The 24,192-nt window shown below is 39.1% G+C and overlaps 1 protein-coding gene across 2 annotated transcripts in view; it reads right to left on the reverse strand.

Annotated features, from left to right (window-relative positions):
* Positions 1 to 21,243: 21,243 nt before the first annotated feature.
* SLC15A2 (solute carrier family 15 member 2) overlaps positions 21,244 to 24,192 on the reverse strand; it is a 46,766-nt gene continuing 43,817 nt past the window's right edge. For both annotated transcript variants that reach the window (XM_032267709.1, XM_032267708.1), the window contains 2 exons: positions 23,575 to 23,679; positions 21,244 to 23,223 (listed from right to left, as the gene is read on the reverse strand). In XM_032267709.1, the coding sequence (XP_032123600.1) occupies positions 23,047 to 23,223; positions 23,575 to 23,679 (282 nt within the window). In that variant the 3' untranslated portion in view covers positions 21,244 to 23,046. The remainder of the gene's footprint in view (positions 23,224 to 23,574; positions 23,680 to 24,192) is intronic.

Consider the following 24,192-nt stretch of genomic DNA (forward strand, 5'->3'; position numbering starts at 1 on the left):
CAGTTTTGCACCAGCCTTATTCCTGTGCCTTATTTTCCTCTTGTTCTTTTTTACCCATGTATCTAATTTATATTTTCATATATATTGTATAATCATTGAAGTCACTTTAAATCCTTCTTGGGAACAACATAGTATATAAATAAGAAAGAAAGAAAACATACCAAGCTGAGGATGCTGCTCCAAATAAATATCTGCTTTTCTACTTTGGTGCATTTGATTGGATTAAGCCGCATTCACCACTATAGCTCAGAGAAGAGCCCAATCAACCTAGGGAGTTCTGGAGTTACCATTCTCCTGACACTACTCAGCTTTTCCGAGTTTAGGTTTCCCAAGCAGAAGCATCCAGGCAGGTCTTGCCAGTCAGCTCCAGGAAGAAAAAACTGTATTGTCCCTTTAATAGGCTCTACCACCTCCTCCCATTTTTCTCAGCCCCTTTGGAGGCTTCCGTGAATCCGTCTGTGCTTCATATAGAGATCCACCCTGAGCATATTGGAAGGAGATGTCCTGAGTGGAGAAGAGTGTGTGTGTATGATCCTCAGCAGTATCCTTATGTGCTCACTTTAGATCCTATTTATTGACACATCAATTTTCCCCCAATCTCATTAATTACATGGAAAAAATAGGTTACATTTCTGCATTAGGTAGTCTTCTCTGGGATTTTCGATTATTCATATGTAATTGGATCTAAATTAGCAAAAACATACCTGTATTTAAATAGATAATGTAAACACAACATTCAGTAGGTGAGAGACTTCTGGCCTGGACAAGATGGCATTACCCCGTTTCCCCTGCTATGCCCTGCTAAGCACAACTTAATAAATCTTAGAAATGGTACAAGAAAAAACAAAAGGAGAGTTCTGAAGGTTATGAAGAAGTTGAGCTGGTTTGAAAATCCAGGACCAGAAGAGCAGCACAGAGGCAGGGCACCTTATATCCCCCTAACTATCAGGTGTTTCCTGACTTTCCATCTAGAAACAGAAGGTAGCCCAGAAGCTCATTCTTCCCCCTGAACCTATTGGAGTCCCTCTGGCAACCTCAGGCAAGGGGACTGATTGGGAGTCCTACAAAAAATAAGTAACCAGGGGAAGCACCCTTCTTCCCTGCTGGCTCAGAAACTCCTCCTTCCAAGGAGAGATACTGAGGTGGACAGGAGGAGCCAGTAAGAGAAACCCAGGAAAAATAGGTGGTCCAGGTGGGGAATCCTTTTTGCACAGGCCTGAGACTCTCCTTTCCTGCCCAGAGATAATAGGATTGGCTGGTAGAACCAGGAAAAGGGACCTGTTACAGCCAACATTCCTGAAGCCAGCCACCTGATCACAGAAGCCTCTTTGTGGAAGCAAGGCTCTCCTCCCAGGCCCAGAGAAATCTGGGCAGCTAGAGGCACCAGCAGGATTCATCATAGCCTGCCCTCACCAAGAGATATCTGGCAACCCAGCCAGAAAATTCCTCCTGCCCTTTCAGGCAGCACTATCAGAGAGCAGTGGGAGCCTTAGATAAACCAAGCAACCAAAATAACACTACAAGGGCTCTGAAAATTAAGCTACAGTTAGAATTACAGCCCACAAAAATAGGCTAAAACTGTATGCTAAACCTAACAGATTGACTCCTTGTAAATCAAAATATTTCAATAGAAATAAGTCTCCTTACATAATAGGTAAAATGTTCAGAGTACAAATCAAGAACCAGTAAAATCACAACTTGAATGAAAAAGGAAATCAGTGGATTCTAGCACTGAGATAAATCAGATATTGGAATTATCTGTTAAGATTTTTAAAGCAGACATCATAAAAATGCTACAACAATCAATTATAAATTCTCTTGAAACAAATGAAAAAAATCAAAAACCTCAGAAAAATAGTTTTATCAAAAGGAAACAAATGAAAATTGTAGAACTGAAAAATACAATAACAAACTGAAAACTCATTGGATAGGCTTAATAGTATAATAGAGATGATGGGAGATAAAATCTGTGAATTTGGGATAGAACAATAGAATTTACCCAATCTGAACAATAGAAAATATACCAGAAAAAATAAACAGACCTCAAGGGCCTATGGAACAATAACAAAATATCCAGCATTCATATTATTGGAGTAACAGAAAGTAAAGGAGAAAAAGAGTAGGGATGAATGAGTATTTGAAGAAATAAGACTGAAAACATTCCAAATTAGATGAAAGACACCAACTTAGAGATTCAAGAAGCGGATGAATCCCACAGGGGAAAAAAAAAATCCATGCCCAGGTACATTATAATTTTTTGAAAACTAAAGACAAAGTCCTGAAAGCAGCAAGTGAGAAATAGTGCATTACTTGTAGGAGAACACCAATTTGAATGGATTTCTTATCTGAAACCATGAATAAGGAAGTGGCCATATATTTTTTTAAGTGATGAAAGAAAGAAACTGTCACCTATAATTCTAGATTTGGCAAAGCTATCTTTTAGGAATGAAGGGTTATAAAACATTCACAGATGAATGAAAACTAAAAGATTTTGTGACTAGGAGATCTACCCTTAAAAGACTAGCTGAAGGGAGTTCTTCAAACAGCAAAGAAATGATAAAAGAAGGAAACTTAGAACATCAGGAAAAAAGAAGAAACAATAGAGCAGAAATATGGGTTCATACAATAGACAATTTTTTCCTTATGGGTTTTAGAAATCATATTTTATGATTGAAACAAAAATTGTAACAACATCTGAAACTCTAAACAATGATATTTAAAGGTGGGGAAGCCAAAGGGACCTAAATGGAAGTGAGGTTTCCACACTTCATTTGAAGTGGTAAATATTGACACCAGTACATTGTTATACGTAGCATGTGTAACACCCAGAGCAACCAATATGAAAACTATACAAAGTAACAAACTCAGAAGTATTACAAATAAATCAAGATAGAATCTAAAACATGTTTAAATAAACTGCAGAAAGGCAAGAAAAAAAAAGTGATGAGAAACAGAAGAGACAAATAGAAAATAAATAACAAAATAACAGACTAAAGTGCTATCAGATCAGTAAATACCTTAAATGTAAATGGTCTAAATACACCAATTAAAAGAGATTGGTAGAACAAACTAAAAACCACCCATAATCCAACTATATGCTACATATAAGACACTCATTTTAAGTTCAAACACAGGTGAGTTGAAAATAAAAAGGGTGGAAAAAGATATATCACATATACATGAACACTTTTTTAAAAAAGAGCAGAAGTAGCAATAGTAGTGTCTGATAAAGTAGACTGCAAAGCAAAGAAAATTACCGAGACAAAAAGGAATATTATTTAATGATAAAAGGATCAATCATAAGACACTATATACTAAATATGTATAAATGAAACCACAGAGCCTTAAATAGCTGAAGCAAAAATTGATAAAGCTGAAATGAGAAATAGAAGAATCTATAATTATAGTTGGGAACTTCAACATCATTCTCTCCTTTCCCCAGTAACTACTAGAACTATGAAGAAGAAAAATCACAAGTATATGGAAAATCTGAGCAACACAATTAATCAACAAGGTCTAATTAACATTTATAAGACATACCACCTAGCAATACATTTTTTTCAATTGCCCATGCAACATTCACCAAATAGAAAAAGACATAAAATGTATAGTAAAACAAACCTGACAAATGTAAAATAATCAGCATCATGTGCTCTGGACATAACGGAATTAAACTGAAAATCTCTAACAAAGACAACAGGAAACCCTTAAAACACTCGAAAACTAAACAACACACTTCTAAATAATCTATGTGTCAAACAGGGCATCTCAAAGGAAATTAAAAGGATACATGGAATTAAATATAAATGAAAACATATCAAAGTATGTGGGATGCAGCTAAAGCAGTACTAAGAAGAAAATTCATAACACTATATACTTACATTAAAAATTAAGAAAGGAGCACTTGATCATCTCATGTTGCCCACTTGACCTTCTTCCAAGTACACTTCCTTTCATTTCTTCTCTAAAGGATTTTAATAAACTTTCACTCTCCCATAATAATTAAGAAAGGTGTCATATTGCTAATTTAAGTTCCTACTTTTGCTGAAAAAGAGGAGCAAAATAAATCCAAAGCAAGCAGAAGGAATAGAGTAGTAAAGTGCAGAAGCCAATAATAATGAAAGTAGGAAAATCTAACTGAAAAATACAGTAAAAGGAAAAGGTGGTTTTTCAAAACAAAAAAAAATAATAATAAAATCAATAAACCTCTAGCAAGATTGACAACAATGGAAAATGAGTCACCAATATGAGGACTTAAATAGGAACTCTCATTTCACATACTGCAACTATTAAAAAAGATAATAGAAAATATTACATATGGCTTTATGCTCATAAATTTGACAATTTAGAATAAGTGGACCAATTCCATGAGAATCACAAACTACAAAAACTCAACTAAGATGAAATAGACAATCTAAGTAGCCCTATTATTATTACAGAGATTTTTAATTAAAAATTTCTCCAAAATAAAATCTCCAGGTCCAAATGCCTCACTGACTAAATCTACTAAACCTCTAAAGGGGAATTAACACCAACTTTACATAATTTCTTCCAGAAAATAGAAGAGGAAATATTTCCAATTTATTTAGAAGGCTAGTACAAAGCTAGACAAAGACATTACAAAAACAAAACCAAAAAAAGAAAACAAAAAAACAAACAAACATCTCTCCTAAAATTAGAAGCAAAAATCCTTTCTAGAGCATTAGCAAATCTTTTAATACACCATGAACAAGTGGGATTTATTCTAGATAAGCAAGCTTAGTTCCCAGAATAGACCAAAAAATCTTGAAAAATCTTGAATTTGGATGACTTAGATACTTCTCAACTTTAAAATGTACTATAAATCATTAATAATCAATATAGTGCAGTATTAATGTATTGATCCAATGTGACATAATTGAGAGTCCAGAAATAAAGTCCTATACTTGTGGATAAATTGATTTTTGACAAAGCTGCTAAGGCAATTCAATGAGGGAAAGACAGTATTTTCTATAAATGGTGATGGACCATTTGTTTAGTCATATACAAAAATATGGATTTAGACTCTTATGCCTTACACAAAAATTAACTCCAAATGGACAATAGACCTAAATGCTTTTCTCTATGCTCTTATTGAAACCACCTTTGTAAAATTATGACAGTAAGAGAAATTTGACATAGTTGACTCCATTTTCCTTCTGATCTCTAAGCTGTCCTTGGTCATTGCTGGGCATAGGTCAAAATAACTTTGGAAATAATTTATAGTATTACCCTAAAGCAAAGATGATAATAGTCCTTTCTAAAACTAAACTGCCTTTATAAAAAGTAATGAAAGACCACAAGGTTAGGATTGTGAGAGGGGCCTGAATTCTGAAAATAAAGGCATACTTTCTATAATTCCTTACTGCTCAGGGGTCATGTAGCCAGAAGTCACAAGATTTGTGACTTTCCCAACGTTCCTATAAGTAATATCACTATTGTAAAACACAAGATTTTTTTTTAAAGATGTTTTTCAGACTGATCCCACCTGAACTCATGACTTATGACTTAGTGGATCCTATTGCCCCAACCAGAGGTGAACTCAGCACATGAAGATTGTTTCATACACCCCCATGATGTCATCCTCAACCAATCAGCAGCACCCATTCCTTAGTCCCCTGCCCACCAAATTGTCCATAAAATCCCTAACCTCCAAGTCTTTGGGGAGACTGATTTGAGTGATAAATTCAGTTCTCCTGAGTGAGCCACCCTCACATCAATTTAACTCTTTCTGTCCTGCAATGCTGTGGTCTCAGTGGATCGATTTTTGTCTGTTCAGCAGGCAAGAAGAACCACCTGGGTGATTAAATTAAGATGGGTACGTCTTCAGGGCTGGAATGGCTAAGTGAATAACACAAAACAAATCCACTTTAGCATTCTGAGAAAGAAAAAATAGCTCAGGACAATTTGCAAAATTGAGCAGGCCCAGAGAAACACTGGTATGAGACCCTTTAGTCATACCCTTTACTCATGTCCAAAGGCAATTACTTAAAGACGTTTTGTTCCTCATAGCTGCCTCTCCCATTATCTTCAGGTTCCTGGAATTCGTGATACAAAGAACAGTGTATAGTCAATTAATAGCTTGTGTTAAGGTAAATTCTTTGTAAACAACTCAGGAACTTCTGTTCTTTTTTCCTTAAAACATACTTGTATATTCAGGGTAACTTGAATCTATGCTCCCTGGTGACCATTTTCAAGCTTTAGTGTTGTACTGGCCCGAGCATAGAAAGTAAACACCAAGACAAAAGTATGCCAAATTGCAGGGTCTTTATTGCTGGCGGCCACAGAGGACTTGTGTCTCTCCAACCTGTGGCCCCAAAAGGAGGGTGTCAAGACCTTTTATACCCATAAAACCACCTTGGGAGTGAGGGTGAGGGACAGGTGTGAGGGTGAGGGGCAGGGGAGGGGGTGAGGGGCTTCAGACATTCTGAGGGCTAGTGGATTCTGTAAATCACCTCCTGGGTGGAGATGAGGGTGTGGGCTCTGGACATTCCAGTGGATTCCTGGGCGAAGATGAGGGTGAGGGGCTCTGGACACTCCGAGGGCCAGGGGACTTTTGACATTCTGATTGTTACTTAAGTGGTTCACAAAAGTCAAGATTAGCATTTGTTTATACATTGTCTGGGTAGGGTGGAAATTATAGTTCTTAATTACTTATTACAAGTCGCAGGGACCAAGATGGCATGGGTTTGGACTGCTTGCCTGTCACATTTGGGTTACAGAGAGCAGTTTCAATAGAAAGCCGAGGTATGGTTGAGGTATGCAGTTTTATGGGGCTTTTACCATGTCATATTAGGCCCAAATAAACTCTCTACTTAATCATGTTTTCTGAATCTAGTGATTTAAGGTTGACAGTTTTTATCTCCCTAAATCTTCCTTTCTTCTTTCTTTTCAAGGGATTTCTGAAGTCTCAACTCAGCATAAGCTAGTGAATATAATTTTCAGTCTACCACTGAGAGAGAGAGAGAGAGAGAGAGAGAGACTTCTTCCCATTTCTTCTCAAGAGTCTTTCCAAGAATATTTCTGTGGGCCCAAGAGTCTGAGTGGGGCCAGAGGACTGGTTGGCAGGTGCCAGTGGAACCACTGGTCATCATAAATGCAAAAACCTGAAAAGACATCTCAAAAAGCCAATCATAGATTCTATAATAGTGATGTTGTCTACAGGAATAATTGGGGAAGTTGCAAATCTTGTGACTTCCAGAATAATGGCTGGTAATCCACACCTTAGCAGAATTCAGGCTTCTCTCATCTTTCTAACCTGATGGTCTTTCACTAGCTTTAGAAAGGTAATATAGTTTGGAGAAGGGCTATTATCATTTAAACTATAAATTAAATAGCTCCCAAAATTAGCTTGGTCCAAGCTGAAGAATGATTAACACTTTTTGCCTTTAGAGAAAAAAAAGTGCAGCTCACTGCCAGCACTCATTTAATTTTACATAAACATGCTCGCTCTTTGAGGCTGAGGCAAATTTGATTGATTTTCAATGTGAAAATGAAATATAAAAACCATTTTTGGAGTTATTTCTAAACAGAACAGTATAATCTATTTCAAAAAAATCAGATTCATCAAATGAATCTTCAGCCGAAAACTGTTTGAGAACGATGTTAACATCATGCATAGAAATGCTACATTTTCTAGAATTTGACATTTTCAGCAATCGAGAAGTACTATATTTTGTAAATGGAAATACCACTACTGAAAACAGAATACTATAAATAGAACGATGTTTTTTGTTTCCAAAGTTGATACACTAGAGTGATGCAAAAATAATAATAAAAGCGAGATATTTTGTGGCAAAGTTATCTCGGGGTAAGCACTGCAGCTGCAAGTGCTACCAGCAAGTATTCTCAGGGCAAATGGGAAAGAGTTAAAGACAGTTTGGAGGTGAAAGACAATATGGAAGTTGATTAGATCAGATCTCTTTCACTGTCATAATTTTCTTAGTGTTATAATTTTTGCAAAGACACTTTCACTAACTTAAATTTACCCCTGGTGACTTACCCTTATAATTCCATTTCATGTATATTCCCCTAGGTTTTTACCAATAAAACTTACTTCTGTTTTGTAACTTTTTGCTATGTAGGCCCTCTTGTCCCAGGTTTGACTTTGTAAATGGCCCTTGGGCTCTGGGAGGAAAGCAAGCGTTGGGCCATGTGGTTGTATCTTTAGTTTTGTAAAGAATTGCCAAACTGTTTTATAGTGTGGCTGTATCTTTTCACATTTCCAGCAGTGACGTATGAGTGATCCAGTTTCTTGGCACCCTATTCAGAATTTAGTGTTGAAACTATCTTTTAGTTATTCTGATAGATGTGTAATGATATCTTATGCTGGGTTTGAAGCAGCGTCATTGTCTGGGGTAAATATCTGAGGTTTGTTGTCTCATACCAAGGGAATCAAGGATGTGGCCACACAGGTAGTGAATTTAAGAGTGGAGGTTTAATAGGTGAAAGAAAGAGAAAAAAAATAGTTATCATTCCTGCAGAGAGAGTGGGGTACCCAGGTATGTCTTCTGGTTCCATGGTAAAGTGCATGAGGTTTTATAGACTCACCTGAGGAGGCAGTGTCTGTTTCACATAGGGCCCAAAGATTGGTTGGACCAGGTGTGTCATTTACATAGCATGCGAGGAAGGTGGACACCCCACCCTAATGTTTTATTATGCAAATAGGGTCTCTTCCTGGCTGGCACCATGTTGTCTGCTCCTTACTGTACACATGGTTGGGAAAGAAAAGGGGAGATGGAGGTGCCATGTCGAACATGTCCAGCCCACAGATAGCCTTTTCCTATTGGCATAGCTGCTTGCATTTACCTGTGTAAGTTTCCAGCTTGCTTATCTATGTCAGCAGCTCAGTTTTACAGGCTGCTATTCATTAGACAATAAATTATTTGGGGGTTGCTTTTCATTTAAAAAAAAAAAAACCTTACTGAGGGCTCCCTTAATCTCACTAACTGCCTAAATAATTTCTTTTTAACTCCTATATCAGTTTTAATTTTTATTTCCCTAGTGGCTAATGGAGTCAAATATCTTTTCATGTGCTTACCTATTATCTGTATGTCCTAGTTGAGATGTCTGTGCATGTCTTTTGCCTGTTTCTAAATGAATTATTTATTTGTGTTGAGTTTTTAAAGTTCTTATTATAGATACTAGTCCTTTACTGAATATGTGGTTTGCAAGTGTTTTTGATCAGCCTGCAGTTTGTCTTTTAACCCTCTTCACATTGTGGGGTCTTTTAGGGGGGCTAGGGGAGGGACAGCAGGGGGTGGGCAGGCTGGGGAGGGATAACATGGGGAGAAATGCCAGATATAGGTGATAGGGGGATGGAGGCAGCAAACCACATTGCCATGTATGTACCTACTCAACAATCCTGCATGATCTGCACATGTACCCCAGAACCTAAAGTAAAATTAAAACAAAACAAAGAATGTCCAATGGTTCCAGCACTTTTTGTTGGAAAGTTATCCTTTCTATATTGAATTGCTTTTGTACCTCTTCAAAAATAGGTGTAATAATCAACTCAATATCAAAGAAGAACAAATTTGGAGGACTTCACTATCTGATTTCAATATTCACTATATAGCTACAGTAATCAAGTTTGGCATTAGCAAGAGAATAAACAAATAGATCAATAGAACAGAATAGAGAGCCTCAAAATAGACCCAACAAATACAGTGAACTCATCTTTAACAAGGGAGCAAAGGCAATACAATGGCACTCCTGGGCTGCCCACTGAAGCTCTGGGGCAACCTCAGTGTTTATGCTCCTTCCCCAACTTGGAGGCAGCACAGAAAGGATTCTAAGTAGCAGTTATGGCCAAGGATATTTTGCTTGTCTCCTGGGAGCTCTACCACAGAAATATGTAGGTCAGCAATTGCTCAGTGTAATTAGCCCAGGATGGAAGGTCTGTGCTGTGCAATGCTAGAGACTCCCTATCTGTTGATGAGCAGGGAGGTTGGATGTGACCTGTGGGAGATAGACTGGCCTCCTCTTCCTGGGTCAACTGCAGCTTGTTGGAGGTGTGGATAAGGCCTTAGGCTCTTTGCTCCTTTGTTAGTATGAGGGTAGCAAGGGCAGTTCCACCACAGAGGCAGAGACAGGGAGGCTTTCAGTTTCCCCTGGGGTCTCTGTTCAGGGAATTGCAGAGCTGCTTCTGGCTCAATAGTTCTGGTAGTGGATGGCTGGATGCCTAGGCCTGGAGGACCTGCCCAGTGAGGAGATTTGGAAATGGGCATCCACATAACCAACTGGCCACTTTTTTGTAGGGCTGCTGCAGTATACTGGGAGCTCACTCTACTCCTTAGTCACCTTGGATTTTCCAGTACCTGGAGGTATCAATAGTGAAGGCTGTGAAACAGCAAATATGGTGGCCTGCTCCTCCCTATGGGAGCTTTGTCCCAGGGAGATAGACTTGTTGCCAGCCTGAACGTACCTGTAGGATGTGGCTGGATGGGAGGTCCCACCCAGTGAAGAGAAACAGGATTGAGGAACCACTTTTAAAAGGAGTCTGATCACATTTCTGTAGAGCAGCTGTGCTGTGCTAGGGGTCTGCTACTGCCCCTGGTCACTTCAAACTCTCCTAAGCCTGAAGACCAGAATGGTTAAGTAATCTAAATAGGAAAGATGGCAGCCTGACCCTCCCTTTGGGAACTGCATCAGGGAGGCTTTAAATCTCTGTCAGCTGGACAGCACTGGCAAGGGTGGCTGGAGACCCTGGTTAGGAGATCCCACATAATGAGGAGGAATGGGATTGGAGGCCTGCTTTAAAAAGCAGGCTGGAGAGTCCTCCTCTCTGGGCAGAGCATCTCTGAAAAAAAGGCAGCAGCCCCAACCAGGGGCTTAGAGATAAAACTCCCATCTGCCTGGGACAGAGCACCTGGGGGAAGGAGTGGCTGTAGCCACAGCTTCAGCAGACTGTCTGCTGGCTCTGTGTTGCAAATCTCCCAGCATAGTGCTCGAGCTCTCCTAAGGGTCAGACTGCCTCCTCAAGGGGGTCCCTTGATCCCCATGACTCCTGACTGTGAGACACCTCCCAACAGGGGCTAACAGACACCTCATACAGGAGAGCTCTGGCTGACATCTGGCAGGTGGCCCTCTGGGACAAAGCTTCCAGAGGAAGGAACAAGCAGCAATCTTTGCTTCTATGAAGCCTCCACTGGTGATACACAAGCAAATAGGGCCTGGAATGAACCTCCAGAAAACTCCAGCAGACCTGCAGCAGAGGGGCCTGACTGTGAGAAGAACTAACAAATGGAAATAGCATCAACATCAACAAAAGGACGTCCACTCAGAAACCCCTTCCAAAGGTCACCAACACCAAAACCCTAAGGTAGATAAATCCATGAAGATGGGAAGAAACCATCACAAAAAGGCTGAAAATTCAAAAAACCAGAACACCTCTTCTCCTCCAAAGGATCACAACTCCTTGCCAGCAAGGGAACAAAACTGGGTGGAGAATGAGTTTGACGAATTGATAGAAGTAGGCTTCAGAAGGTGGGTAATAATAAACTCTGAGCTACAGGTGCATGTTCTAACCCAATGTAAGGAAGCTAAGAACTTTGAAAAAAGGTTAGAGGAATTGCTAACTAGAATAACCAGTTTAGAGAAGAACATAAATGTCCTGATGGAGTTGAAAAACACAGCATGAGAATTTTGTTAAGCATACACAAGTGTCAATAGCCAAATCGATCAAGCAAAAGAAAGGATATCATATATTGAAGATCAACTTAATGAAATAAAGCAGGGAGAGATTAGAGAAAAAAGAATGAAAAGGAAGAAACAAAGCCTCCAAGAAATATGAGACTATGTGAAAAGACCAAATCTACGTTTCATTGGTGTACCTGAAAGTGACAGGGAGAAGGGAACCAAGTTGGAAAATACTCTTTAGGATATTATCCAGGAGAACTTCCCCAGCCTAGCAAGACAGGCCAACATACATATTCAGGAAGTACAGAGAACACCACAAATATACTCCTCGAGAAGAGCAACACCAAGACACATAATCGTCAGATTCACCAAGGTTGAAATGAAGGAAAAAATATTAAGGGCAACCAGAGAGGAAGGTTTGATTACACAGAAAGGGAAGCCCATCAGACTAACAGCAGATCTCTTTGCAGAAACTCTATGAGCCAGAAGAGAGTGAGGGCCTATATTCAACATTCTTAAAGAAAAAAATTTCAATTCATAATTTCATATCCAGCCAAACTAAGCTTCATAAGTGAAGGAGAAATAAAATCCTTTACAGACAAGCAAATGCTGAGAGATTTTCTCACTACCAGGCCTGCCTTACAAGAGCTCCTGAAGGACGCACTAAACATGGAAAAGAACAACCAGTACCAGCCACTGCAAAGACATACCAAATTATAAAGACCATTGACACTATGAAGAAACTGCATCGACTAATGGACAAAATAACCAGCTAGCATCAAAATGACAGATCAAATTCACACATAACAATATTAACCTTAAATGTGAATGGGCTAAATGGCCCAAGTAAAAGACACAGACTGGCAAATTGGATAAAGATTCAAGACTCATTAGTGTGCTCTATTCAGGAGACCAATCTCACATGCAAAGACACACCTAGGCTCAAAATAAAGGGATGGAGGAATATTTACCAAGAAAATAGAAAAAAAAAAAAAAGCAGAGGTTATAATCCTAGTCTCTGATAAACAAGACTTTACCCAACAAAGATCAAAAGAGACAAAGAAGAGCATTACATAATGGTAAAGGGATCAATGCAACAAGAAGAGCTAACTATCCTAAACATAAATGCATCCAATACAGGAGCACCCAGATTCATAAAGCAAGCTCTTAAGAGACCTACAAAGAGACTTAGACTCCCACACAATAATAGTGGGAGAATTTAACACCCCACTGTCAATATTAGACAGAACAATGAGACAGAAAATTGACAAGGATATTCATAACTTGAACTCAGCTCTGGATCAAGAGAACCTAATAGACATCTACAAAATTCTCCACCCCCAAATCAACAGAATATACATTCTTCTCACCATCACATCATACTTATTCTAAAATTGACCACATAATTGGAAGTAAAACACTCCTCAGCAAATGCAAACAAAGGAGAATCATAACAAATAGTCTCTCAGGCCACAGTGGAATCAAATTAGAATTCAGAATTAAGAAATTCACTCAAAACTGCACAACTACATGGAAACTGAACAACCTGCTCCTGAATGACTACTGGGTAAATAATATAGTGAAGCCAGAAATAAATAAGTTCTTTGAAACCAATGAGAACAAAAACACAGTGTACCAGAATCTTGCAGACACAGGTAAAGCAGTATTTAGAGGGACATTTATATCACTAAATGCCCACAAGAGAAAGCAGAAAAAATCTAAAATCAACACCCTAACATCACAATTAAACAAACTAGAGAAGTAAGAATGAACAAATTCAAAAGCTAGCAGAAGACAAGAAATAACGAAGATCAGAGCAGAACTGAAGAAGAAAGACATAAAAAAAAAAAAACCTTCAAAAAATCCATGAATCCAGGAGCTGATTTTTTGAAAAGATCAACAAAATAGACAGACTACTAGCCAGATTAGTAAGGAAGAAAAGATAGAAGAATCCAATAGATGCTATAAAAAGTGACAAAGGGGATATCACTACTGATCCCACAAAAACACAAACTACCATCAGAGAATACTATAAACACACACCTCTACACAAATAAACCAGAAAATCTAGAAGAAATGGATAAATTCCTGGACACATATACTCTCCCAAGTCTAAACCAGGAAGAAGTCAAATCCCTAAGTAGACCAATAAAAAGTTCTGAAATTGAGGCAGTAATTAATAGCCTACCAACCAAAAAAAAGTCCAGAACCAGATATAGACCAATGGAACAGAACAGATCTCAGAAATAACACCACACATTTAAAACCATCTGCTCTTTGGCAAACCTGACAAAAACAACCAATGAGGAAAGGATTCCCTATTTAATAAATGGTGTTGGGAAAACTGGCTAGCCATATGCAGAAAACTAAAACTGGATCCCTTCCTTACACCAAATACAAAACTTAACTCTAGATGGATTAAAGACTTAAATGTAAGTCTTTAAAACCCTAGAAGAAAACCTAGGCAATACCATTCAGGTCGGGCCTGGGCAAAAACTTCATGACTAAAACACAAAAAGGAATGGCAACAAAAGGGAAAATTGACAAATGGGATCTAAGTAAACTAAAGAGCTTCTGCACAGCAAAAGAAACTATCATCAGAGTGAACAGGCAGCCTACAGAATGGGAGAAAATTTTTGCAATCTACCCATCTGACAAAGGGCTGATATCCAGAATCTACAAAGAACTTAAACAAATTTACAAGAAAAAAACAAACAAACAACCCCATCAAAAAGTGGGCAAAGGATTTGAACAGACACTGCTCATAAGAGGACATTTATGCAGCCAACAAACATATGAAAAAAAAGCCCATCATCACTGGTCATTAGAGAAATGCAAATCAAAACCACCATGAGATACCAACTGACGCCAGTTAGAATGGTGATTATTAAAAAGTCAGGAAACAACAGATGCTGAAGAGGATGTGGAGAAATGGGAACGCTTTTACATTGTTGGTGAGTGTAAATTAGTTCAAGCATTGTGGAAGACAGTGTGGTGATTCCTCAAGGATCTACAACCAGAAATACCATTTGATGCAGCAATATCATTGCTGGGTATATACCCAAAGGCTTATAAATCATTCTATTATAAAGACACATCCACAAGTATGTTTGTTGTGGTGGTGTTAGTAAAAGCAAAGACTTGGAACCAACATAAATGCCCATCAAAGATAAACTGGATTTTTTTAAAATGTGGTACATATACACCATAGAATACTATGCAGCCATAAAAAGGGATAAGTTCATGTCATTTGCAGGGAAATGGATGAAGCTGGAAACCATCATTCTCAGCAAACTAACACAAGAAGAGAAAACCAAACACCACATGTTCTCACTCATAAGTGAGAGTTGAACAATGAGAATATATGAACACAGGGAAGCAAACATCACACACTGGAGCCTGTCAGGGGGTGGAGGGGCTAGGGGAGGGATAGCATTATCTATCATATCCTTTATATCCCTAATGTAGATGACGGATTGATGGGTGCAGCAAGCCGTCATGGCACGTGTATACCTATGTAACAAACCTGAATGTTCTGCACATGTACCCCAGAACTTAAAGTATAATTTAAAAAAACAGAAAATAACAATACGATTTTAAAATAATATAAATTTTTAAAACACAATGTAACAACTATTTACAAAAAAAAAAAAAGCAGTCTTGCCATGTTTTTGCAGAGCAGCTATGCTCTGCTGGGGGACCACTTTCATCCCCCAGTTGGCTTGGACTTTCTAAACCCTGAAGGCTGGAATGGCTAACTGTCCAAAGAGCAAAGATGGCAGCCCACCTCTCCCTCTGGGAGCTCCATCCCAAGAAGGCTTTAAATCTCCATCAGCCAGAAAACACCAGTGAGGATGGCTCAAGACCCTGGTTGGAGGTCCTGCCCAGTGAGGCAGAGTGACATTGGGACACGTTTAAAAAAGCAATCTGGCTATGTTTTTAGACAGCTATGCTGTGCTGGGGAATCACTTCAGTCCCCAGTTGGCTTGGACTTTCCAAAGCCCAAAGGCTGGAACCACTAATTTGGCCAAATGGCAAAAATGGCAGCCTACCCTTCCCCCTAGGAACTCTATTCCAGTGGGGTGTAACAATGTTATCAGTGGCTGGTTGTCGTTCCAATCCAGTGGGTCTTATCCTATGAAGTACCTGCAGACTACTGCTGCTCAGTCCCCTGTATTCAACGCTTTTCCTAGGGATATGTACAGGGGTCTGACCTCCCATTTTACCAGAGCTGCAGTTACTTTTGCTGTGAAACCTGGAAAGCCCAAGTATCCAAGGCTCCCAGATGCCTTGTGTCTGAGTGGCTGCTTTGCCAAGACTCCGCATAGCTCCAGACTGAAGGCCCTGGTGGAGTGAGTTCAACCCAAGAGTTGTAAAGATCCATGGGAGAAGTGTGGGTTCCCAGGGATGCACATTCACTCACTGCTTACCTGGGTGGGGGAGGGCCCCCTAGCTCTGTATCTCCCAGGTGGGCAATCATCCTGCCTTGCTTTTCTTCATGAGTCAAGTTGTTTCCTTGATTCATCCTGATGCATATTCCTGGGTGTTTTAGTTGAAGTTGCTATATTTATTCGCCTTTCCCATTCTTCTCTGTATTAATTCATTTTCACACTGCTGATAAAGACATACTCGAGACTGGGAAGAAAAGAAGGTTTAATTGGACTTACAGTTCCACATGGCTGGGGAGGCCTCAGAATCATGGAGGGAAGCAAAAGGCACTTCTTACATGGAGGCAGCAAAAGAAAAATGAGGAGGAAGCAAAAGCAGAAGCCTCTGATAAACCCATCAGATCATATGAGACTTATTCACTATCATGAGAATAGCACAGGAAAGACTGGCTTCCGTGCAGATTTTCTCTCTGCATCATGTGGCCACTGCCAGGGGGTAAGGGAAGGGTGGCAACAGCAGTTCAAGACTATCTTTCCTACCCTTTTCAGTTCCTCTTTCAGTAATATGAAGTCCAACCAATTACTGTGATCACTTACCTAATGTTTCATTCTTATGAAGGTGCTGTTTTGTGTGGAAGGTTGTTGAGTTTGGTGTTCCTCTAGGGAGGACAATCAGTGCAGGCTTCTGTTCAGCCATCTTGCGCTGCCTCTCTGGAAAACTCTACTTTCTGTGCCATTTTTCTTTTAAAAAAATATTTTTAGTTTCAATAGCTTTAGGAGTACAAATAATTTTTGGTTACATGGATGAATTGTATAGTGGTGAAGTCTGTGATTTTAGTGTATACAACACCCAAATAGTGCACATTGTACCCAGGAGGTGGTTTTTCATCCCTTACTCCTCTCCCACCCTATCCCTTCTCCAAAGTCCATTATACCACTCTGTATGCCTTTGCATACCAATAGCTTAGGTCCCACTTAGAAGCGAGAACATATGGCATTTTATTTTCCATTCCTGAGTTACCTTCCTTAGGATAATGGCCTCCAGTTCTATCCAAATTGTGCAAAAAATACTATTTTGTTCTTTTTAATGCCTGAGTAGTAGTATTCCATTATATATCTATATTAGATTGTCTATCTATCATCTCACATTTTCTTATCCACTCATGGATGGGTATTTAGGTTGATTCTGTATCTTTGCAATTGTGAATTGGGTCATGATAAACATATGAATGTAGGTGTCTTTTTTACGTAATGACTTCTTTTCCTTTGGATAGATACCCAGGAGTAGGATTGCTGGATCAAATGACAGATCTACTTAAAGTTCTTTAGAAATCTGCATACTGGGCCGGGCGCGGTGGCTCACGCCTGTAATCCCAGCACTTTGGGAGGCCGAGGCGGGTGGATCACGAGGTCAAGAGATCGAGACCATCCTGGTCAACATGGTGAAACCCCGTCTCTACTAAAAATACAAAAAATCAGCTGGGCGTGGTGGCGCGTGCCTGTAATCCCAGCTACTCAGGAGGCTGAGGCAGGAGAATTGCCTGAACCCAGGAGGTGGAGGTTGCGGTGAGCCGAGATCGCGCCATTGCACTCCAGCCTGGGCAACAAGAGCGAAACTCCGTCTCAAATGAAGATATTAAAACTGAAATCTGCATACTGTTTTCCATAAAGGTTATATTAATTTACATTTCTACCAGCAGTGTATAAGAATTCCCTTTTAATATCTACACCAACATCTATAAACATTAAGTTTATTATTAGCTGTATGTTTTTAGTAGATGCTCTATACCAGTTTGAGGCAGTTCCCTTCTATTCATGTTTTACCTGAAAGTTTTTTTTTTAAATCATGAATGAGTGTTAAATTTTGTCAACTGTTTTTTCTGCTTTGACTAATATGATCATGTAACTTTTCTTGTTTAGCCTGTTAATAGGGGGTATTTAACCCATTGAGTTTTTTTTTTTTCTTTTTTTCTTTTGTTTGTTTGTTTGTTTGTTTGAGACAGAGTCTGGAGTGCAGGCTGGGGTGAATTCATGTGGCCATGGCTCATTCTAACCTAGAACTCCTGGACTCAAGCAATTCTTCTGCCTCAACCTCCTGAGTAGCTGGGGTTATAGGCACACACCACTATGCCTGGCTAAATTTTTTTATTCCTTCATGGAGTTAAGGTCTTGCTAGGTTTCCCAGGCTGGTCCTGAAGCCCTGGCCTTAAGTGTTGCTCCCACTTCAGCCTCCCAAAGTGGTGGTATCACAGGTATGAGCCACTGCATCCAGCCCCATTGACTTTTAATGTAATTCTGATATGTTAGGACTTATGTTTGCCATTTTATTTTTTTCTGCATGTTCTCTCTATTTGTCTTTTTCTGCCTTCCTGTGGGTTATGTGAACCTTTTTTTTTTTTTTTAAGAATTCTATTAGTTTTATCTATAGTGTTTTTGAGTACATCTCTGTATACAGCTTTTTAAGTGATAACTCAAGGCATTATATTACATTACACACATACACAGATTTGCCTCTTGCAAAATATATATTTGCTGATTTTAAAAATTTGAATAAAATATTAGGTAGTGTCTGTAAAAATTGGAAAATTTATGTCAGCTGATCAAACTTCAGGGAACGATCTCCTCATATTTAGGATTATCTCTCACATCAAGAAAAATATAAACAGTCTGCAAGATCAAGATATATTTTGGGCCACTGAAATCTGCATCCCCAAAGGTGTTGCTGTGAGGACTGAACAAGTATGGAATGCTAAATATTTAACATTAGGAAGTAATTAAACAATAATTAAGTATAACGAACATCAGCCGTGGTGCTGAAGCAAGGTCACAAAGGCCCCCTGTTTGGCTCATTAAATTGCTATTTTGTATGGAAGTCTAGGGGGTGCCTGGCAGAAAAGGCACAGGGCTGCCAATGTAGTGAAGCAGCACTTAGGGCTTTGGGTAATGGCTGTTTTACTGAGAAGAGAAAATCCAGTATGTAGTATGACGGTACAAGCCTTAGGATTGAAAAATATTATTGTAGGTAAAATGCTTAGCACAAATCCTGGAACTTAGTAAGTGCTCACTTAATGGTCATTCTTTTTTCTTCTTTTTTTTTGAGATGGAGTCTCACTCTGTCACCCAGGCTGGAGCGCAATGGCGCGATCTCGGCTTACTGCAACCTCTTCCTCCCAGGTTCAAGCAATTCTCTTGCCTCGGCCTCCTGAGTAGATGGGATTACAGGTGCATGCCACCGTGCCCAGCTAATTTTTGTATTTTTAGTAGAGACGGGGTTTCAACATCTTGGCCAGGCTGGTCTCAAACTCCTGATCTCAGGTGATCTGCCTGCCTTGGCCTCCCAAAGTGCTGGGATTACAGGCATGAGCCACCACGCCCGGCCTGGTCATTCTTATTCTACTACTTCCTCCTTTCCTTCCCTCTCCTCCTCCTGTTTCTTGTTTTTGTTCACTATACTGCATTATCTAAAAACAAATATCAGGCCTACAATGTTGAATATAAAGTTTTGTTGCTGTCAAAATTTTTGGCCCTTCATGAAACTAAATCAGAGGTTCCCCCTTTCTTGAGTCTCTTTGTGTCTCAGTAACTATTTTATCCTCTAGGCCAAAAGAAATACTCAATTGTTCTATTTATTAAATTGGCAGATCTAAACAACATCTAAACGTGCTAACAACTTAGTAGTCATTTGGAAAAAATATAAACATAAAAAAGACAAACCATATTTTAATTTCATTCTTAAATAACTGTAGTTACCTACTAATGGGATGTATATACCTGTTGGACACTACACAAATCCCCCAACTGTGGAATGTAATGCCACCCTCACTGCCTATTCTGTCAGAGCATTTGAACCAGAGCAACTCCATCTTGAATAGGGGTAGGATAAAATAAGGCTAAAACCTTATCTCTCTTTCTGTCTCTCTCTCTCTCTCTTTATTTTTGAGACAGAGTCCTATTGCCAAGGCTGGAGTGCAGTGGTGTGATCATAGCTCTTTGCAGCTTTAAGCACTTGGGCTCAAGGAATCGTTCTGCCTCAGCCTCCTGAGAAGCTGGGGTTACAGGTGCACACCACCACACCTGGCTAATTTTTTTATTTTTGTTTTTTTGTAGAGAGGGAGTATCATTATGTTTTCTAGGCTGGTCTTGAACTCCTGGCTTCAAAGAATCTTTCTCCCTCATCCTTGCAAAGAACTGAGATTATAGGTGTGTCACCACACCTGGCTGATTTCTTTCTTTTAAATTGTGTATCCAAACTACACTCAAATCTTGTCAGTTCTAGCTTAAAGTTTAATTCCAAGTCAAACCATTTCTCTCCACCTCCACTGCTATCACCTTGTCCAAGTCACAACCATCTATTGCCTGAACTATTGCAAAAGTCTCCTAATTGAACTCCCTACTTCTTTTCCTTCCTGACTATAGATAATTCTCCATTCATCAGCCAAAGTAATCTTAAACAGAGAATCACATTATGTCACTCTCATGTTCTAAACCTCCAATGATTTAACATGTCACTTAGAATAACATCAAAATGTCTTACAATGGTGACAAGACCCTACATGATCTGATCCCTAGCTTCCTCTGACTGTATCTTTTACTTCTTTGCCCCTTACTCTTGTCAAACTATCCTTCTTGCTCTTCTTCACTATATCATTACTTCCTTAAGGCCTTTGCAGTCTCCAGGATCTTGATAGTAAAGATAAGCAGGTATAGTGGATTATTCATCTTTGTTTCTCCAACAGTAACTCAGCAAGGGGCATTAACAGAAGTGTATTGTTTGAAGAAAGGCAGGTGCTAGTTCTTCCAGTCAGACTACTTTGGAATATTGTATTTCTCCAGGTATTTCATATTAAGGTATCTTAATATTAATTGCTGTATTTCAGATAAAGGGTATTTTTCAGAAGAGAAAAAGTAGGATGGTAAAAGGACAAATTATGCCGGGTGAGGAACCATTACAGGAACCACAAATCTTTACCTTGAATACTTGATGATTAGGGAAGAACCATGAAAGTTATTCCCAAATAGCTAAACATGTGCCACATGAAAAAGGGGGTTATACTTATTAGCTACAGAGGGGAAGAAAAACAATGGTAGGAGGTTTCAGAGAGGAAGTTCAGCACAAGGAAGAACTGCTCAACAGCTTTTTCAAAACCAATGTTCTGCAGAATACTATACCATGTTAATTTAAACACCGTATATTGTATCTTTACTGCAGGATATCTCAGAGTCTTTAATATGCAAATGTTAAGAAAAGGATAAAGTATGCCACATTTCCCAAACTTATTTGTCCACCGACATTTGTATTTACAGAACAGTGTTCATGTCTCTTGAAACAATAGTCATAAAACAGTTTGGATTAAAGCTGTTTAAAGATGAACAGACTGGCTTCTAAATGAGTAGGGTCAGGTTCACATCAAGATATCTAGAAAAACTGGTTGGTCTTGCTGCCACTTTTGTACTTCTGAAATGCTTGTCATTAAAATTGAAGTATATAAAGTTTGGGCAACTGGAGCAAATTCTCTTATCTGTTAATAGTAATATTATCTGTTAATATTAACAGGTACCTGTTAACATTAACATTGTTACCTGTTAACATTATGAGTCACAACACTGTTCTACATGAGAATAATGTTTTAAAACCATGGAAATGAGGCTCTCTAGAACAGTGATTCTGAACTTTTCTTCCTAGCAACACACTGCACAGTCATGACATTCCCGTGTCTGTCCTGAATCATTCATTGTGTGTGAAGTAATGTTTCTCAAATTTTTTTCATGAACACACACATACACACAAAAAAAACTCATGCTCTGCTACATCCACTCCCACAAATTTTGATAGGAACATCATATAGGACCATGCCCCTCTATTGACTATTTTCTTTTTAGAACCCAAACCTAGAGTATTAATATGACTTTTTTTGAATACAAAGAAAATTTCTAGTCTTTAAGGAAGAAATGGTATTTAAAACTTATGGGAAAAGCAAATCAGGAAAAAACCCCAAAAGGCACTACTGTACTACTTTGATATTTATGAGGCTAAATGGAAACATTAAAAAAGGAAGTTGGACTTATAGAAACGTTGTTATTGAAGATTTGCTGCAATAAGCAAGACAAGATGTAAAAATAAGATGAAGCTGGTTCAGCAAGGTTGATAAGACAAGGTTGCAAATTATAATTATTGTTTATGCGATTGTTCACTGAAGAGCATAGTCCAGTACCATAGATGCTAAGAAAAATGTACTCTGTAAAAGAATGAATGGCTCTTCGGGACTTCTACAATTTATACCTGTTCCTGCTCTCCAGAATTATGTTTACTAATGTTTATTATCTCTAATCTGCTTTCCATGATCTGTCCATACTGAGAAACAAGTGTTTGGATAAGTAAATAAAATACTATCATAAGCAGAAAGATAAAATTTCTCGTGTGTTAATAAAATGGCATTCTGCTTCCTACCATCCATATTGACAAACTTACTGAAGTCTTATCAAACCTAGATAGCTGACAAACCAGGCCCTAGCTGGACCAGATCACATCATACATATCAATCCTTGATGTCCCTGTGAATAGCATAATTATATTACTTATTTTAAAAAAACTTGAAATACCATTTATTTGTTATTCTGCAATTTTGCCCCTAAATCAGCACCTCAAAAATTAGTCCTAAATAGATGTTACCTATAAAAGAATTCCTATTAACTTTGCGTACCCACAGAGAATGATCTCCATTATCCATGTGTATTTTCATGGCCATTTGGAGACACCAGGCCAGCTCCAGCAATACTGCACAAGTTTTAATGAGTTCACTGATAGATGGGCACACATAGAGTCTCAGGGGCCTTGTTTAAAGATGTACTGGAAAACCAGTCCTGGAACTTCTGTCATTGGAGAAGGGTGGAGGAGATCAGCTCTGATATGATGCTATCTCTCTTGTTTAATCCAGTAGAGGAAAAAAATTTCTTGAAGACAGGGCCAGGAACTGGGGTCAGGACAGAATCCAGGGAGTCATCAGAGCTTTGTCTTCTTGGTCTCTAGGTTGATCATGTTCCCTTGGATGTGGGGAATCTGCTTATCTGCTGGACCCTGCATATCCTCTGTCTTCACAGGAACATAGTTGTAGCCCATGATGGAGAAGATCAGGCAGACCACCAGCAGGAGGCAGGAAAACAAAATGAATTCAGCCCACTGCAGGGAGAAATAAATATGAGAAGAATATGGAGAAACCTGAAACTAAAGAGATCTTTACAGGATGAGGACTGGGGAGCAGACTGACTGGGGATCACCAGTATAACTAGACTTTTGCTGGACAAAGACTGGGTTCACTGGCGTCTCCTCACATAGGTATATTGCAGTCATTACTGCCACTTACATATGTCTATTTTCCTGGTAAAGTCTATTTTCCTGTGTATCTAACCCATTTCATGTCACAGCACTGAGTGGGGAATTTGGGAGGCAGAGAGAGGGGGAGAAAGGGAGAAGAGAAAGCTGGAGGAAAAACTTGAGTAGAAATGTATCCTGCTTCCCTCAGATCCATACCTGTACCAGGCCACTGAACTGTGCCACAACAAGCACGATGATATTCCCAACTGCGACTGTCAATAGCCAAGCTGCCTGGAGTACAGATTTCATGCTAGAGGGAGCCTGGGGAGGACACAAGTTTGAAAGTAAGCAAACTCCCTATATTGCCCTCATGCCCCATGCATCCAGGAAACTTTCCAAGTTAGAACTTCCCTCAGTAATTTCAGCTACCACGTTGATTCAGAGAGTGATAATAATGCTAACAGTAAGAATAAGATGAAGCTCTTTTTTTTTTTTCCGTTTTGTGGAGAACGGGGTCTTGCTATGTTACCCATGTAGGTCTCGAACTCCTGGGCTCAAGCTATCCTCCCGCCTCTGCCTCCTTAAGAGCTGAGGTTACAGGCATGAGCCACAGTGCCCCGCAAGATGAAGCTCTTAATTGAATATTTTAATTCATTGTGTCATATAATCTTCCTTACAACCCTAAGAGATAAGTTCTATTGGTATTCATATACATTTTTTTAAATAGCAGTACAGGATGGGAGCGGTAGCTCACGCCTATAATCCCAACACTTTGGGAGTCCAAGGTATGCGGATCATCTGAGGTCAGAAATGAGACCAGCCTGGCCAACATGG

Source organism: Sapajus apella, unplaced genomic scaffold (genome assembly GCF_009761245.1).
Source record: "Sapajus apella isolate SASKATOON/1434 unplaced genomic scaffold, GSC_monkey_1.0 scaffold171, whole genome shotgun sequence".
Lineage (NCBI taxonomy): Eukaryota > Metazoa > Chordata > Mammalia > Primates > Cebidae > Sapajus > Sapajus apella.